Here is a 17420-nt window from a genome sequence, read left to right on the forward strand (position 1 = left end):
CCTTCGTAACTGATGGATTCTTACAATACCTACGTCATTACCGAAGAAAGAGTGGACGTTACTGTTATGTAACGTCTCCCCAAGACAGTCCTGGCCTGCTAGGAAGCGATAAATGTGCAATTTATCTGGGTCTTTCTACATCTTATTATTTGTCTTCTGCTTTTTTGTCTTAATTTTCACATCACTACGTCACCAAATTTCATATTTTACGTATTTGCGGACAGAAGGACTACGTAAGTTAAGATGAAGGTCATGTATTAAACCGCCATTAGTTTTTTGTCACGCCACCCACAACACCATTTTTTGAAGTACTGTAGTAACCAGAAAGAAAATGCTTGAAAAATTCGTACATCCATTAATGTTGTGAATTGCTCTTATCTCAGGAACAGAAAGACTTAGAGAAATTAAATGTAGGCAAAATCTACCTTGAGTCAGGTAATTCATTGCAGATATGTTATCTCAACAAGATTAAAATATTATTTCAGTCATTTTTCGCACCCTTAATGGCCGAGCGTGTTGATAAGTCGACTCGTGATTTAGCTAACGAACGTTCAGGGTTCGAGTCTCTGTCTGTGTGTTTCCTCTAGCGTCCGTTCCAACTAAACAGCATCGCTCTCCCATTCTTTCTTACTCCCAGTGTCCGTATCTCTTTTCACTCTACATTACCCTCTCTATCTCCTTCCTATTGTGGGCCTCACAGATGGCGCAGTGGTAGCGTCGTCGCCTCGTAATCAGGGAGTCCCGGGTTCGATACCTGGTGGAGGCACATAGTGGCTCGGATCCCACTTTAAACTGTAGGTCCAGTCCCGATTAGCCTTACTGTGCATAAAGTGGACTTAAAACACCAAATCAATCCAATCCAAAATCCTTCCTATTGTCTTTCTCCTTCTCTCTGTCGTTGTTCTCTACCACGCCCCCTCATTTCCACTTTCTCTCTTCCACAACTCTTCACTTTTTCTATTTCTTTATTTATCTTTACCACGCCCTCTCATTTCCACTCTTTCTCACCCTCTGCCACTCTCTCTCCGTATCTCTGTGTGTTTCTTATTCCTCTTCCCCCTATCTTTCCCTCTCTTTCTCTCCCTCACTAATGACTCCTCATATCTCTTCCTTTATCTCACTCACTCTATCTTCATTTTCTTTATCTCTAACGTGCCCACTCCCTTCCACAACTCTCTCTACACTCTTTCCGTCTCTCCCACCCTTTCCTTCCCTTTGCCACTTCTCTCTCATTTCACTGTTCACTCTTTATTTCTCTCCCTTTACCTCTCTCACTCTTTCTCTACCGCGGCCTCTTTTTTACTCTTTATCTCCTCTTCCACACACGTGTGGTCTCTCTAAGTGCCACGGTCGCGATCAGCCAAAAATGGCAGGAAAATGACGTGTCCTTTGTGCAATCATTATTCATTGCTTGCTCTGAAACTCTTCCTTACATGAATATAACTATACTTTACAACTTTGATGTCACACGATACAACCAGTGATTAACAGAATCATACCATGCTCCATTTGATTTATCAACACATGAAGTTTTATTGTGTATTAGTCCACTTCAACATGTGCACCTCGGTGGCACGTACAACAACTAATCGAAATTCCAACTTTGTCTATACCCTCCGTAGCATATCCCTCCCTGTCAACTGTGGCAATGGCAACCATTATTCTGCCCTTCAAATCATCAAGATCAATGACAGTAGTGCTGCACACTGTGTCTTTGACATAGCACACAAAAAGAAGTCCTGGTGTGTAATGTCAGGAGATCTAGGAGGCCAGGCAATTGGACCATCTCTTCCAATCCAACGTGCTGGAAATGTCCTGTCCAGGACACCTCCCAGTGTGGTGGTGCACCATCTTATTCAAAAACTGACAAAAAAAACTTTAGGCGTTGGTGAATCACCTACAACGAAGTATAATCCTCTGTGTCACTAATAACTTCTGTTGTTTGGCATCAAAGTTATAAAGTATCTTTTGAAACAAGGTGTATAATTACTGACTCTGTATTCCAGGTATTCTTCGTGCTGAGGAAGAAACAGAACCAGGTGACCGTGCTGCATCTGTACCACCACGGAGGAATGGTGGGCCTCGCGTGGGGCATCACCAAATACTTCCCAGGTAATTAGATTACTCTCTCTTGTGATCAAAGTGGTTCAAGTCAAAACTTTTTTGGTTGGATATGAACGCCAGTGAAGCGTGTAGGATTTCATTTCGAGATTTTTTGTTTAGTATATGAGGTTAGAAATTTTATATCATCCAAGAACCTGTTGATTGTATTTCAATCGTCTACAAAACAATAGCAAACTAAACTAATACTAAACAAAACTAGTAACGATTTGCTAACTGAGGCCTTAAACATTGGAAACCGGCTAATATTTTTTCTAGATTTCACAAGCACGTAACTTTCTGATTTGTCCCAGTAAATCTAACTTTTGTGTTATCTTTCCTTTTCCAGGTGGCCAAGCGTGGCTGTGTGGAGTTATGAACACCTTCATCCACGTTATAATGTACTCCTATTACCTGGCAACAATGATATGGCCAGAATTCAGCAAGAGGGTGAACTTGAAAAAGTCTTTGACTCAAATGCAAATTGTAAGTAGCTTATTATTAAATACGAAATAAATTTTCGTTAATGCCGTGGTTCGGTTGACGAACCTCGTAGCCAAGGGCCCAAGATTTGGATACTGGGCACAGAATGGGTCCATTCTTCGTCTATTTTATTATAATTCATCCTCTCTGCAGTGTTGCCACAAGCAGAAATCACTTTTCCCCATTAAAAGTGGAAAATTGTATTTTTTCATAAAAAAATCCTCCGGCTCAGAAAATTATTGATACTGTTATTACATGTAAACACACACACACACACACACACACACACACACAGATATTCACATATACTATATGTGCCAATTTTATGCACATATAGGCTAATCGGGACTGGACCTACGGTTTAAAGTGATACTTGAACTTCTTTCTGCCTACATGGAGTATCAAACCCGGGACTTCATTAATATAAGGTAACGACGTTACGACTACGCCATCGAAGAGGCACATATATGGTTGTACGCTTGGTGAAAGTTACACAATATCATGCGATTTTCCATAAACATTAAGTTTATACTAACTTTATTGACAAACAGATGAAAACGGTAACTGGAAGATATTGTCTTCTTAAGCCAGTCACATTATGGCTCGCTTTGAGGGGCATAAATAACGCAACGAAAGAATACAAAATGTACTTCATAATATATACGTGAGCAAGATTTCTTCAGATTTCCTTGCAATTTTTATATTTTTCATGAAATCTCTCATTTTCCCTTTGTACCTAAAATTCTGGTCGAATTTTCCTGCGCCGAGGGAAATTTTCTTTCATATGGCTATAACGGAAAATCACGCCTTACAGATTAACAAATCTGATTAAAATAATTATAGATTAAATTATTCCAATTAAGACACGTATTCAGTATAATTCTATACTTAGTATAATTTGAACTAAGGCAAGGTGCAAGTGGATAATGTTTAATGTTGCATTTGGCCACGACAAATCGTCTCTGAAACAGCATTTGTATATGTTCTTATGGACATTAACGGAAAAAAGGAACTTTTGATCTAGTGGACCGATTGAGCAGAAATTCAAGACCATGGTAAAACACATTCTAAAAGTCAAGATTCCGAAGTTTAATAAAAATCGAGTGAAGGATAAGGCCGTAATTGAGGATCAAAAATCACGGAAGATAACAAAAGGACGCTTGAGAAGATAGCATTCACGCTGAGCTGTCCTACTTTCCATGCTGATGGACAATGAACGGGTCAATCACCTAATCTCGTCAAGGGTGCATTTCATCAATACAGGGGTAGATGGCGGATAACAAGTTTTTCTGGAGGGAAAGTAGAAAAGGACTTAAGCATAGAGGCTAGACATGGAAGTCTTCGCGCGAAGCTGAAGGAAAAGACAGTACTAGTGGAATATTCGTTCGGATCGCATCCGTGCTAGCTGATTTAGCAAAAGAGTCTTTGTTAGTTTTCGAAACGTTGAACAGCCACATCATGGGTGAGTAGATCGCTACAGAGCCGCAAGGGGTTTTTCCCCCTTCCGATCGCGCCTACGTCTGCGACAAAATTCCATCTGTCGTCGCGAGAATTTGATTACCGCCGTGATAAATTATAGCCCGATAATTTCATAACATCGTAGAAACGCCGCCCGAACTATATTTAAAGATAACCGCCGCATTCGTAACCCTGTGAACTCTGATTTCAATGTGTGAGAGATCGTGAATTGTTGAGATGCTGAACCATTGTTGATGTGCCAATCCACTGTTGAGATGCAGATCCATTGTTGAGATGCTGAACCATTGTTGATGTGCCAATCCACTGTTGAGATGCCGATCCATTGTTGAGATGCTGAACCATTGTTGATGTGCCAATCCACTGTTGAGATGCCGATCCATTGTTGAGATGCTGAACCATTGTTGATGTGCCAATCCACTGTTGAGATGCCGATCCCTTGTTGAGATGCCGATCCATTGTTGAGATGCTGAACCATTGTTGAAATGCTGAACCATTGATGAGATACCGATCCATTGTTGAGCGAACTTAAGATCCTTGCTTCAACGAAGATTACTCCAGAGAAAGGAAGAGAGGAATACGGGTTGACAATCGTAAGTTAAGTTCTGGAAGTGAAAGTGATTCCGTTAATCGAGTGTCCATCTGAGATGTCATCCCAGGTAGCAATGACCCAAGTCCAGCCGTAAGGTAAGAAAGCATTTTTATGACCGTCGGATATCGATCCAGAATATCAGCGCGTGATTCTAAATATTGGATTACACAATATTCCGTAGCCAAATTGACAAAAAACATTATCTACTTCGCATACTAACATTTCGCCGTAGTTATTCCTTGTGAACTGAGAAAGTAATTTTATAATGGATCCAAACCCTAAATAAATAATATTCTAATCATTTCAGTATAATTATCAATCTTAAAATCACATTGCTTTGAGTAAGGAAAATTGCTAACAACCGTCTTTAACTGAAAGCTAGACAATGCTATTTTTCCAAAAAATAACAGTATTTGTAGTAGAATTAGTATTGTGTAATCTGCCGATGAATGTGTGAGTGAGTGTGTGGTTTGTGCGTAAGAGGGCAGCCTGTATAATATAAATTGATTTATTTAATTATATAGATTTCACACCCATTTTGTTGTGTTACGTAATTTACAGAATAGAATAATATAACTGTATGAACAAAGTTACCTCGCTTTAAAGGTCCAACTGCTTAAACACGATCCCTGAAACCATATTTATTATAATATTATTATAGTCCTTATGGCTTGAGTGCAGTTATACTTTACATTATTGAATTAATTAATTAGTGTGCATTTTACTTTAATTGATTACCACTGAACCCGTCGCGGTTTTACAAGATGGCGCCCGAACATGCGACAGGGCAGGTCGAGCATGCGATAGGACAGGTCGAACATAGTTACGTTTAGGCTAATGTGTCGTATTTGCGTTCTAAATCAGCTGATCAGATAGGTAGGCCTGAGTGGGCTGTGGTAACTGCAAAGGAATAGGTTAAGATAATCGTAGCCATTATGCAAGCTATGGATAGGAAAGTAAACTGTTTCATTTGTTGTTGCTAGTATAACTGTAGTTTCAAGAATTGAAATTTGATTGAAAATTTTTATAAGCCATAAACTTGCCATGTTTAGCGAAGGGACGTTAAAGCGAAAGGAGCTTGTGAGGAAAATTTATTAAGCTAAATAATAGAGTAATAGCAATGAACGCGTAACCAAATTAATTGAAGGTGAATAATTACGTAACAAACACAAACTTAGGATGTTTATCATTTATTGAGGTATTCTGGAATATTTGCATGTTTTGTTTATTGTATTTTGATATTTGTAGTGGTTAGTGTAGTTAAAAATATATAGAGGTTTTTGTGAATACTATTATGTTGCATGTGTGTATATATATTTTGGGCTTATCGATCAGCAATTAAATGGGCGAAGAATTAAATTTTTGGGCAATCCAGCGGTACGGAAAACGACTAGGCCGATGGAAGAAAGGGGAACCCCGTAGGCTCTATTTATGAAAAAGAAAAGAGAAATTTATATCTCGCTGCGAGAACGCATCGAATCCAAGGAAGAAGAGAGAGAGAATAACGACCTAGGAGAAGGGTGATGGAGAGAATAACTCGACAAAGGAAGAAGATTGAAGAAATGGACAATCCAAAGGAAGGAGAGGAAGTGACGTTACTGAAAGGCGACCAGGGAGGAGAAAGCAACGGTGCTCCGGAGAATACCGTTATCCCTGAAAGTGAACAGCCAACGGCAGTGTTACCAACCCAAGGCACCATGGATGTTCAAGCGATAATGGCGCTCTTCACTACGATGATGAAGCAACATGAAGAAGGGAAAGAACGTCGAAAAGAGGAGAAAGAAAGGAAGAGAAAATTGGAAGAAGAAGAGAAGGAGAAGATGAGAAAATTGGAAGAAGAAGAGAAGGAGAAGAAGAGAAAATTGGAAGAAGAAGAGGAGGAGAAGAAGAGAAAATTGGAAGAAGAAGAGAAGGAGAAGAAGAGAAAATTGGAAGAAGAAGAGAAGGAGAAGAAGAGAAAATTGGAAGAAGAAGAGAAGGAGAAGAAGAGAAAATTGGAAGAAGAAGAGAAGGAGAAGAAGAGAAAATTGGAAGAAGAAGAGAAGGAGAAGAAGAGAAAATTGGAAGAGGAAGAGAAGGAAAGGCGAAAAGAATTGCGAAGAAGAGAGAAAGAACAACAACACCGAGAGATGATGTATCAGTTTCTACAAGCATTAAAAAAGAATGATGAGAAAATAGAAAAAGCCCAAGAAGAGTGTGTTGAAAGACATCGTGATAACTCGAAAAACATTGAGAACCTGGAAAAAACAGTGGAAACTGAAGTCAGGCAGATCCATGAACACCTGGCACACCTGGGAGAGAAGATAGAAGAAAAGAAGAATGACGTGGAAAAGAGAATGGAAGAGGAATTCCGAATGGTTGATCGTCGACTTGCAGCGGATTCCAGAATGGTGGAAGAATGATTTGGACAAATCGAAACAAAGATGACCTCAGAAGAACAGCAATGGAGGAAGATAAAAAACATGACGCAAGACTTACGCCAAGACGTCACACGAATCAAAGGAACGATGCAGAGAGAGACTTCTTCAATCGTTATTACGTCACCACGAACGAGGAACGAGGAAGAACAGCGAGAATCAACGCCCCTGGCGACATTAGCACAGGAACCATCTCGATCGGGGAGTCAGTCCACAGGCGATGACGTCATGGAGCAGGATAGCAGTTGCTCGCGAGTCCACTCCGTGGTACAGACCAGTGTGGCCACCTCGGAAATAGGCAGGCGTGCCATCTTCTCGAAGTTTTCACTGGACAACTTTATGATTTTCGACCAAGAGAAGACAGAAACTTTGCCATCCACGTTTCTTCAAGAATTCAAAAGAGATTGCATTTTATATGGGATTCACGAAGAGGATTACCTGAAGCTAATCCAGAAACTTCTTCGCGGTTCCGCACGCATTTGGTTAGACCACCAGGTACCAGCGTTCAAGACCTTTAGCACCTTCGAAAAAGCTTTCATTGAACAATTTCAGTGCAGATCATTGGTAGAGAGGAAGGTTACCCAGTTAAGAAACAAGCGGTACGACGTCAACGGAAAGCTCACATACAAACAGTTTTTCTGGCAGAGGGTGAATGAATTCCGTTCGCTTAAGCCCGGAACCGAAGTGATAGAAATCCTCACGGCCATCAGAGCTATGTACCCGAGCTACGTACAGAGGCAGCTTACAGGAGATGTGTTAGAAAATTTTGACCGAATGTCGCTTATCCTTGAAGACATGGATTTGCTGAAGGAGAACGAAAAACATCGATGGGAAGATCAATCGAGCAGAAGAGGGAATAATAATTTTGATAGGAAGAGAGGAGAAAATTTTCCACGAGTGCAAATGGCGACTACACGCAATACATACAATGGACGTCGACAACAATTCAATCGACAAGAACAATCGCAGTACAGTCCTCCAAGACAGCGAGACATTGATACCAAACGCTCGAATCCAGGAAACTACCGTGGAGGCAGACAGAACACAAACGCAGGTTACCGAGGGCGTGGCGACATACGATTTTCACGCGGGGAGGAAGACAATCGTATGGAAGAAGGCAGAACACAAGCTATTCATTTAGTAAGGACCGCCTACAACAATGAGAAGCAAGAGACTGACGAACAATGGCCTCAACCATCAACGAGTAGGGGACTCAATCCCAACGCGCCAGATTACCAGTCAGGTACTCGTCGGGATAACAGCCACGGCGCAAGAGCGGAAAACTAACACCTTCCGACGACAGCTTGGCTCGTGTCGGCGGAGAATCTGAGATGCAAAAGGTTCTAGAGCCACAATCCTCACCTGTGAATCGACGACACAAAATGACAGACATAGAAGTTAGAAGTTGTTGGTTCATAAATAACTTATCAGAAGATGATGATGAAAGCGATGCTGCAGAGAATTCGAGCAGGAAATTATGGCCATCTCAAACGCCTCAAATACAGTTAAAAATAGGAGAACACTCTATTAATGCCATCGTGGACACTGGGTCGGAATTGAAGTTATGTGGGGAACAGATCTGGAAGAAAATCTCTAAGGATATAACGAAACCGCAGCTTAGTAGCAGTAAGGACATTAGGCTAGTAGATTTCTCAGGCAAGGTTAGACAGCGACCACTAGGGCACGTGGTAGTAGGTGGCAAAATAGGAGATATGGAGACTCTAATAGATTTTTACGTCGTTCGAGAATTGAATGTGGATGCTATTTTAGGCATGGAGTTCCTTATACAATATAGCGCAGATTTGAACCTACGTAGAGGTACGTTACGTTTATGTGACGACGTCAGTCAGCAGGAAGCTGAATTTATAAATAATAGAATGTACTTCGCAGAGGAAGGAAAGTGTTTTAATGTTACAGAAGATTGCGCTAAGTTAAGCCCTGAAGAAAAATTTGATGTATTAGTGTCTAATCTAAACGAAATAAACATGGAAGCCCGAGAGAAGTTCAGAAACATCCTACGAGAGCATGCAGAGATCTTTTCAGAAAAACCAGGCTGATGCAGAGTATACACTCATGAGATCAAAGTTGAAGGTGACGAACCAGTCGTGTCACATGTATATCCGGTGGCCTACTCCTACAGGGGCGAGATAAGAAAGCAGTTGAGACAGATGTTAGATTGGGACATCATTAGACCGTCGAATTCTTGTCATCTCAATCCTCTACTGGTTGTTAAAAAACCGGGAGGTAAAGGATTACGTTTGTGTATCGACTTTCGCCGACTGAATCAGCGTTGCAAACTACAACGTGTAAAAACACTGAATCTTAACGAAATATTACAAATGTTTCATGGCAAAAAGATTTTTTCAAAGTTGGACGCTAATAGTGGGTTTTGGCAGCTGAACCTATCCGAGCAAATCAAGCCTTATACTGCCTTTCTATTTGAAAATCAATTGTATGAATTCCAAACCATGCCTTTCGGATTATCAAATGGCGTTCAAGGTTTCACCAATGCAATGAACGCAGTGCTAGGAACCGAAGTTAGTGGATTTTGCCTAGCATACGTGGATGATTTGATCATTTTTTCAGAGGATATAGAAACACATCTAATTCACCTGGATACTGTTCTCAGTAAACTTCATGAAGCCGGAATGACAATTCAACTGGATAAATCAGAGTTTTTCAAAACACAAATTGAATACCTTGGCCACATAGTAAATGAAAATGGAATTCAACAGCATCCCAAACGTTTCGAGACGATCAAACAGCTTAAAAAACCGACCTCAATTAAAGGAGTTCAGAAACTATTAGGAGTCTTTCAATGGCATAAGAAGTTCATTGACCAGTTCGCACAGATGGCAGCACCGCTGTATGAACTTTTGAAGCAGAACCGGAAGTGGAAATGGACTGAGGCACAACAGCAGAGTATGGATGCTCTAAAAGAAGCTGTCTGCAAGGAACTGCAATTATATCACCCAGATTTAACGACACCTTCTACGTGCAATGTGATGCGAGTATGTTAGCGCTAGGCAGTTGCCTATATCAAATAAAGGATGGCGAAAAGAGGATAATTCAGTATGCAAGTCGAGCCTTGAGAGGAGCTGAGAAACGGTACAGCATAAACGAACTAGAATGCTTGGCCATCATTTGGTCTATCCAGAAATTCCACATTTATCTGGCAGGAAGGGAATTTATCGTGGTAACAGACCATAAAAATCTGCAGTTTCTAAATCAAGCAAAAAATTGGAATAGTAGGCTAACGAGGTGGAGTCTCCAGCTTCAAGGGTATAATTTTAAGATCCAGCATTGTAAAGGGAAGGACAACATTGTTCCGGATTCACTGTCACGCTACTGTGAAGGTGAAGGTGTAACTACAGCACACGTCAACCATGTAATCATTGGCCAGCCATACCTCCAGATGTACACCGCCGAGAAGCTAGCGGAAGAGCAAAGAAAAGATCCAGCCTTTCAAGGGATTTTTCAAGTACTAGATGGCAACACTGACGACGGAGATCGGCGAGAGAGAAGAGTGCGTGAGTTTTTTTGCCTCGAGAACGGCATTCTAGTACGCAGCGATTTCCATGACAACGGGCAGATAAAGATCTGCATACCAAACCACCTCACAGCCCAGATGTTGCAGGAGTGTCACGAGGATTCAGGCCACTTTGGATTTGAGAAGACCTGGAAACTTCTGTCACCTTTGTATTATTGGAGCTCGATGAGAAAGGATCTGAAAAAATGGCTTAGGAACTGTGAACGATGTGCCGGAACCAAGCCACAAAAGCAAGGCAGAAATCATATTATTACATCTCTAAGGGCGACAAAGGCACGAGATATTGTGGCGGTGGACTTAGTTGGCCCCTTACCAGTGTCAAAAGGAAGAGAGAGATATCTATTTACAATCATGGACTTGGCAACCAGATATCTAGTGGCTTATCCAATCAGATCGACTAACACCAAACTCTTACTCAAATATCTAACAAAATTTTATTTTGTTCATCTGGGAAAACCAACTTGTATCTTGAGCGACAGAGGCCCACAGTTTGTTAGTAAGGAATGGAAATAAACACTGGAGAAGTATAACATGAATATTATGCTAACTGCACCCTATCATCCATCTTCCAATCCCGTAGAGAGAGCCCACTCAGAGATAAATAGGTTAATGCGAGTGTTCTGTGGAGAGAACCATTCCACCTGGAGCGAACACGTAACTTCCATAGTATTGCTACTAAATTACACTGTATGCACATCACTGGGGATCTCACCCGCAGAACTTTTTCTTGGTCAAGACAACAATAGTACACTTCTGCAGCACTTAGGAATCAAAGAAGAAAGACAAGAAACACCGTGGAAAGAAAAACTGATAGCTGCCGAAACGAGAGTCCGAGAACTAAATCAGAAGAGGAACCAGAAAAGTAGTAAAATTGGGGAAGAAATCAAGGAAAATGATCTTGTATTTATAAAAAGCCACTATCTGAGCTCACAAGTTGATAAAAAGATAAGTAAATTCTTTAACCTATACGAAGGACCGTATATTTGTTGTGGAAGATTAGGAAATAACATCTTAAAACTCACAAACTGCAAAAATGGCAAAGAAACTACACCTCAGCACATCGATAATGTAAAAAAATGGAATTGTTCGACAGAAAAGAGAGATTCGTGGATTCAACAGCTAAAAAGGAACCAAACAAATCCTACCAACGACCAAGCTGCAAACTACATGTAGAGAAACTTGTATATAGCAAATATCTATATATATCATACAGTCTAAATAAATATATATATATAACATAATGAAGTAAAAAGTTTAAAGAATTGTTAATTAAAGTAATCACATTTATATAACCATGTCTACATGATGAAAACTAAATTAGTTATAAGTATATCATTTTCCATGTTTTAGTCAAGTTATGAAAATTGATTTACGCATATAATCATTAGATTTAAGTTTGGCAATTGTACTCATTTTTGAAAATCAAGTGTAGGTATGTCTAAAGGTTTTATATGTAAGTTCACTTATTCGACGAATGAGAAATATTTAATATTCATTTGCAAATATTTAATATGTAAGGTAATGATTTATAGTAATGATAATTGTGCTTATGTGATATTGGTTACGAAAATGGTGTAAACAGTCCAGGGTTCGAGTCCTTGATTCGGACGTTTTAAAATTAAGGAAAAGTAGGCATAATTTTACGTTATGATGAAATTTATTGTGGGATGAATTTTCCTCTAGTCAGCAAAGCTAATTCCAGAAAAAAATTCATGTGTAAGAGGGGGAAAGTTTATAACGGAAAATCACGCCTTACAGATTAACAAATCTGATTAAAATAATTATAGATTAAATTATTCCAATTAAGACACGTATTCAGTATAATTCTATACTTAGTATAATTTGAACTAAGGCAAGGTGCAAGTGGATAATGTTTAATGTTGCATTTGGCCACGACAAATCGTCTCTGAAACAGCATTTGTATATGTTCTTATGGACATTAACGGAAAAAAGGAACTTTTGATCTAGTGGACCGATTGAGCAGAAATTCAAGACCATGGTAAAACACATTCTAAAAGTCAAGATTCCGAAGTTTAATAAAAATCGAGTGAAGGATAAGGCCGTAATTGAGGATCAAAAATCACGGAAGATAACAAAAGGACGCTTGAGAAGATAGCATTCACGCTGAGCTGTCCTACTTTCCATGCTGATGGACAATGAACGGGTCAATCACCTAATCTCGTCAAGGGTGCATTTCATCAATACAGGGGTAGATGGCGGATAACAAGTTTTTCTGGAGGGAAAGTAGAAAAGGACTTAAGCATAGAGGCTAGACATGGAAGTCTTCGCGCGAAGCTGAAGGAAAAGACAGTACTAGTGGAATATTCGTTCGGATCGCATCCGTGCTAGCTGATTTAGCAAAAGAGTCTTTGTTAGTTTTCGAAACGTTGAACAGCCACATCATGGGTGAGTAGATCGCTACAGAGCCGCAAGGGGTTTTTCCCCCTTCCGATCGCGCCTACGTCTGCGACAAAATTCCATCTGTCGTCGCGAGAATTTGATTACCGCCGTGATAAATTATAGCCCGATAATTTCATAACATCGTAGAAACGCCGCCCGAACTATATTTAAAGATAACCGCCGCATTCGTAACCCTGTGAACTCTGATTTCAATAGTAGTACAAGTGGCCCGGTACTGGGCCAACATTTGGGGCTCGGTGGGGCTCGCAGTGTTGTCAACGCTTTACTCGAAAAAATCACCAAGGTTTTTGTTGGTCTAACCTAACCTAAAGCAAGGAACTGACAATTTTGCTTGAGAGTTCAGAAACCGGAAGTGGGGCTCGGTGGGGCTCGCAGTGTTGCCAACTTTTTACTCGAAAAAATCACCAAGGTTTTTGTTGGTCTAACCTAACCTAAAGCAAGGAGCTGGCAATCTTGCTTGAGAGTTCTGCAACCGAAAATAAAACTCGCAGTGTTGCCAACATCTTACTCGAAAAAATCACCAAGGTTTTTGTCTTGGTCTAACCTAACCTAAAGCAAGGAGCTGGCAACTTTGCTTGAGGCTTGTTTTACAGTGCATAAAGCAATTTTTGGTAACCTACTGATACTTTTACCATGGCCTTTTACAAAAAAGAGAGAGGAGAGAGGGAAGAGTTAAACAACCGACAGCCTACCTACAGCCTTTTTCTTCTTGGTCTAACCTAGCCTCAAGCAAGGAGCTGGCAACTTTGCTTGAGGCTTGTTTTACAGTGCATAAAGCAAAGTTGCCAACCTACTGGTACTTTTACCATGGCTTTTTACAAAAGAGAGAGGAGAGAGAGAGAGAGAGAATTAAACAACCGACAGCCTACCTACAGCCTTTTTCTTCTTGGTCTAACCTAGCCTCAAGCAAGGAGCTGGCAACTTTGCTTGAGGCTTGTTTTACAGTGCATAAAGCAATTTTTGGTAACCTACTGGTACTTTTGCCATAGCCTTTTACAAAAGAGAGAGGAGAGAGAGAGAGAGAGAATTAAACAACCGACAGCTGCCAACACCTACCTACAACTTTTTTTTTTCTTTTTACTTAGCAAAAGCTACTATTTTTTTTGAGGCTTAGCCAATTTATATACTGGCGTAACATATACACACTAAACAAGGAGAGCCGACAACAAACACGTACTGCCGTAAAAAAGAGAGATGGGTGGATGGCAATACAGTATGTGTGTGCGTGCGTGTGTATAATATGTAGCATTATTAACTGGAGAGTGTGTGCAAACCACCTGCAACTAAAAAAAATAGAGATGTCAACGTTGCTGTAAGATGAAGAGAGAGAGAGACCTATAGCTGGCAACAGTAATAAGCGAATATGCCATATTGTAATTTTCCAACTTCGGCAATGTTTGTATATTGTGATCTTTGTAAACCTCTCTCGGGGGAATGATGTGCCACACACACGCACGCGCGTGCTTCTTATTATTTCCGTATTGTGATGCAAACAAACAAATAATAATTGTTGTTTTTTTAAGATACCTGGCCCCTATAACCCTGCCAGGGTGCGTGGTGCCCAACCAAAAAAGTAAAGGTTTTCCCGTACGGTTTTTGAACGTAAAATTGATTGACGTGGGGGCGAATCTCTTCGGGGGTGTTCTGTTTGGTGTCTATTTTGAGCAGTTTGCCCGGCGGCAAAGTTTTATTGTTCTTAAATTTTTTGATTTTTTTACGCAAGGCCATAATTTTACGTATGCACGTGACATTAAACGTGTCGTATGAGAAATACACGTGAAGATCAGCTTCCGTGCAGCCGATGTGGGATTCGTGACGCTGCGATAAACGTCAACTTCCGTGCCGGGTGGGAAACACAAACATCGCTTGTTCCGCAATGCTTTGCTGAAATAGTAATACAAGAAATACAAGTTGAGTTTGTGCCCTCGAACCTGGTCCGCGCGCAACACGCTCTGGCAGTATGTTGAGACGATTGTTTGCACGAGCCTGTTTTTCAGAAACACACGTCTCTCACAAGCATCGAATCCTGGACGTTGTACTGCAACAGATCGTCTATCTTGTTTTTCTCGTAGAGCGTCTGCACGGTTTTGCCCTCGGGTATTATCTCTGCATCACCAAAACTCGACAAGAGGGTCAGCGGGAAGGATATTTGTGCTATCTCTTATGGTTTTCGAGATATATTTGCAATTTAACGCTGTGGACTTAGAAAATTTTCGACAGATGGGGGTCAAATTTGGTTCCATGACGACCTATGTTTATTTTGGTATGGGTGGACAGAGGACACCGAGACTCGACCGACACACTAAACCCGACCTCTCTACGCGTACTCCACGTCACCAAAACAAATCGACAAGAGGAGATTTTTGGATAACTCTTATTGTTTGCAAAATACTTAGGTTTTTTTTTGATAGACGACAACGACGGAGTCATCAATGAGTAAACGTCTGAACTCGGTGAGCAAGTCAACTTCTGCAAACATTCCCTGACTGTGCGTGCGTGTGTGTATATGTGACGTCGACCTGTTAAGAATGTCACGTCAATAATACTATAGTTTAAATCACAAACCCTGACACCTTCTGTAAACAAAACCACCTGCATGCAGAAAGTATTGCAAACTCATAGAAGTAAAATAATCCACACGAAAATCCAGCGTTGTTACAGGATTTATTACGTAAGGTAAAACAATGGCAAATTTGTAGTATGGGATACGCTGCCGCAAATGACGTCTCATTTTAAACTCAACGCTTTTTTTTGTACTTATTGCTTTATTTTTATGATTAACTTTTTGCACCAGTAATTAGTTCCCATAAATTTGGCTTTTTTTTTTGCATGCGAATTGAATATATTTTACTTGCATCTTTTTAGACAAAATGATATAACATGGTAATGTATATTTCTAAGGATGATATAGATAGGAGTGTATTTGAAATTTGTTTGTAGATTTTATGTAAATTGTATCTTATGTAAATAAAATATATAATGGGCATAAACAGCCATATGCAATGCTGTAAGTCCAATAAATATATTGATGATGATGACAAAGAAAGTTAGTAAATTTATTGCGGTTGGAAACTTTGACAAGCATCCTAATAACAATTTTTCTTTCGCCAAATAGAGTGCACTTCGTAAAATAACTTGGTGACATGGCAAGGCAAGATAAGTGTGAACATTTTGTAGTAATATGCATTGTAACTTTCAATGAGCTTAGAGATTCGTGTACATAATAATATTTTATAACATTGGTTATTTTCTAAAAATAATCATGTGAACAGCAAGGAAGTAGTGCAACTTAGTAATATTGCCTGACTTATCCTTAGAAAAATAACATGCCGAGTTCTGTGCGTGCGGGAAGGTCTCAGTGTTCTCCGAACTTGTTTTCAAAACACCAGCAAGGACAGCCTTTGAAAAAGGGTGAGAAACAGATTATACTCAATATTTATGTAACGTTCTGTCAGTGGTATCCTGAGAAACCAGCAAATGAAGTGGCTAAGTTGGTATCCCAGTGCAGTGGTGTGTCAGTGTCTGCAGTTTTAAGGGTTATGAAAGAGAGAATGACCGGGAGAGTAACAATGTATGCGGCTGCATATTCGTCTGATGTTTTGAGAGCTCTTATATAAAATGAATAGGTGCGGCGAACTATGAGTGTAACAGCAGATGATTGCGGTCATGGATCAGCTGACGCGGAGTGATACATCGAATCGGTGAGACCGTTTGTTTACAGAAGGTGTCGGGGTTTGTGATTTAGACCTTAGCTTGGATTAGAGATTGATGCGCTTATGTATGTGTGTAAACATTAAGGCATTGACTTGTTAAGAATGTTACATCAATAATGCTGTCTCGGGAATGTTATGCTTTTTTTTCTCTATAAAAAAGAGAAATGTTTGTTGATTGTTTGGTTAAAAAGAATTTCCTAATTATTTGTTTTGTTTGCATAAAGATTGATACACTTACAGCTATATATGTGCATTAACTTGTTAAGAATATCACATCAATAATACCGGCTCGGAAATGTCATGTCCTCTTCCTCTATAGAAGGTCATATAAAATGTGCTAATTGGTTGGCTAAGGGGGATTTCCTGATTAGTAAATTGAGGTTATAAATACGTACGTATAAAGGTTTTGCTAATATGGAATGCTAAAGCTCAGTACTTGGCTCTCTCAGGGATTCGAATTCTATTAGGTTAAACAGCATAGAAATTTCACAGCAAGAATTCTCATATTTACTGACGATATTGTTAACAACCTGTGTTGTGATTCCACTATAAACTGTATACAAAATATGCAGTCCCTAGAATGGGATGGACGAGGCTTATGAACCTCGACCTATACAGTTGTACAATCTGACAATGATTGGATGTTTGTTTTTTTTAAGCATAGCAGA

At 40.0% G+C, this 17420-nt stretch overlaps 1 protein-coding gene and 1 long non-coding RNA gene across 2 annotated transcripts in view; one reads left to right on the plus strand and one right to left on the minus strand.

Annotated features, from left to right (window-relative positions):
• LOC145996692 (uncharacterized) overlaps positions 1-17420 on the minus strand; it is a 186440-nt gene that overhangs the window by 125788 nt on the left and 43232 nt on the right. The window lies entirely within an intron of this gene.
• The window catches only part of LOC145979837 (very long chain fatty acid elongase AAEL008004-like), a 94023-nt gene that overhangs the window by 47519 nt on the left and 29084 nt on the right, over positions 1-17420 (plus strand). The window contains exons 6-7 of the mRNA XM_083112886.1: positions 2007-2112; positions 2450-2586. Of these exons, the coding sequence (XP_082969012.1) occupies positions 2007-2112; positions 2450-2586 (243 nt within the window). The remainder of the gene's footprint in view (positions 1-2006; positions 2113-2449; positions 2587-17420) is intronic.

The sequence above is a fragment of the Lepisma saccharinum genome, chromosome 1 (genome assembly GCF_977018435.1).
Source record: "Lepisma saccharinum chromosome 1, izLepSacc3.1, whole genome shotgun sequence".
Taxonomy (NCBI): domain Eukaryota; kingdom Metazoa; phylum Arthropoda; class Insecta; order Zygentoma; family Lepismatidae; genus Lepisma; species Lepisma saccharinum.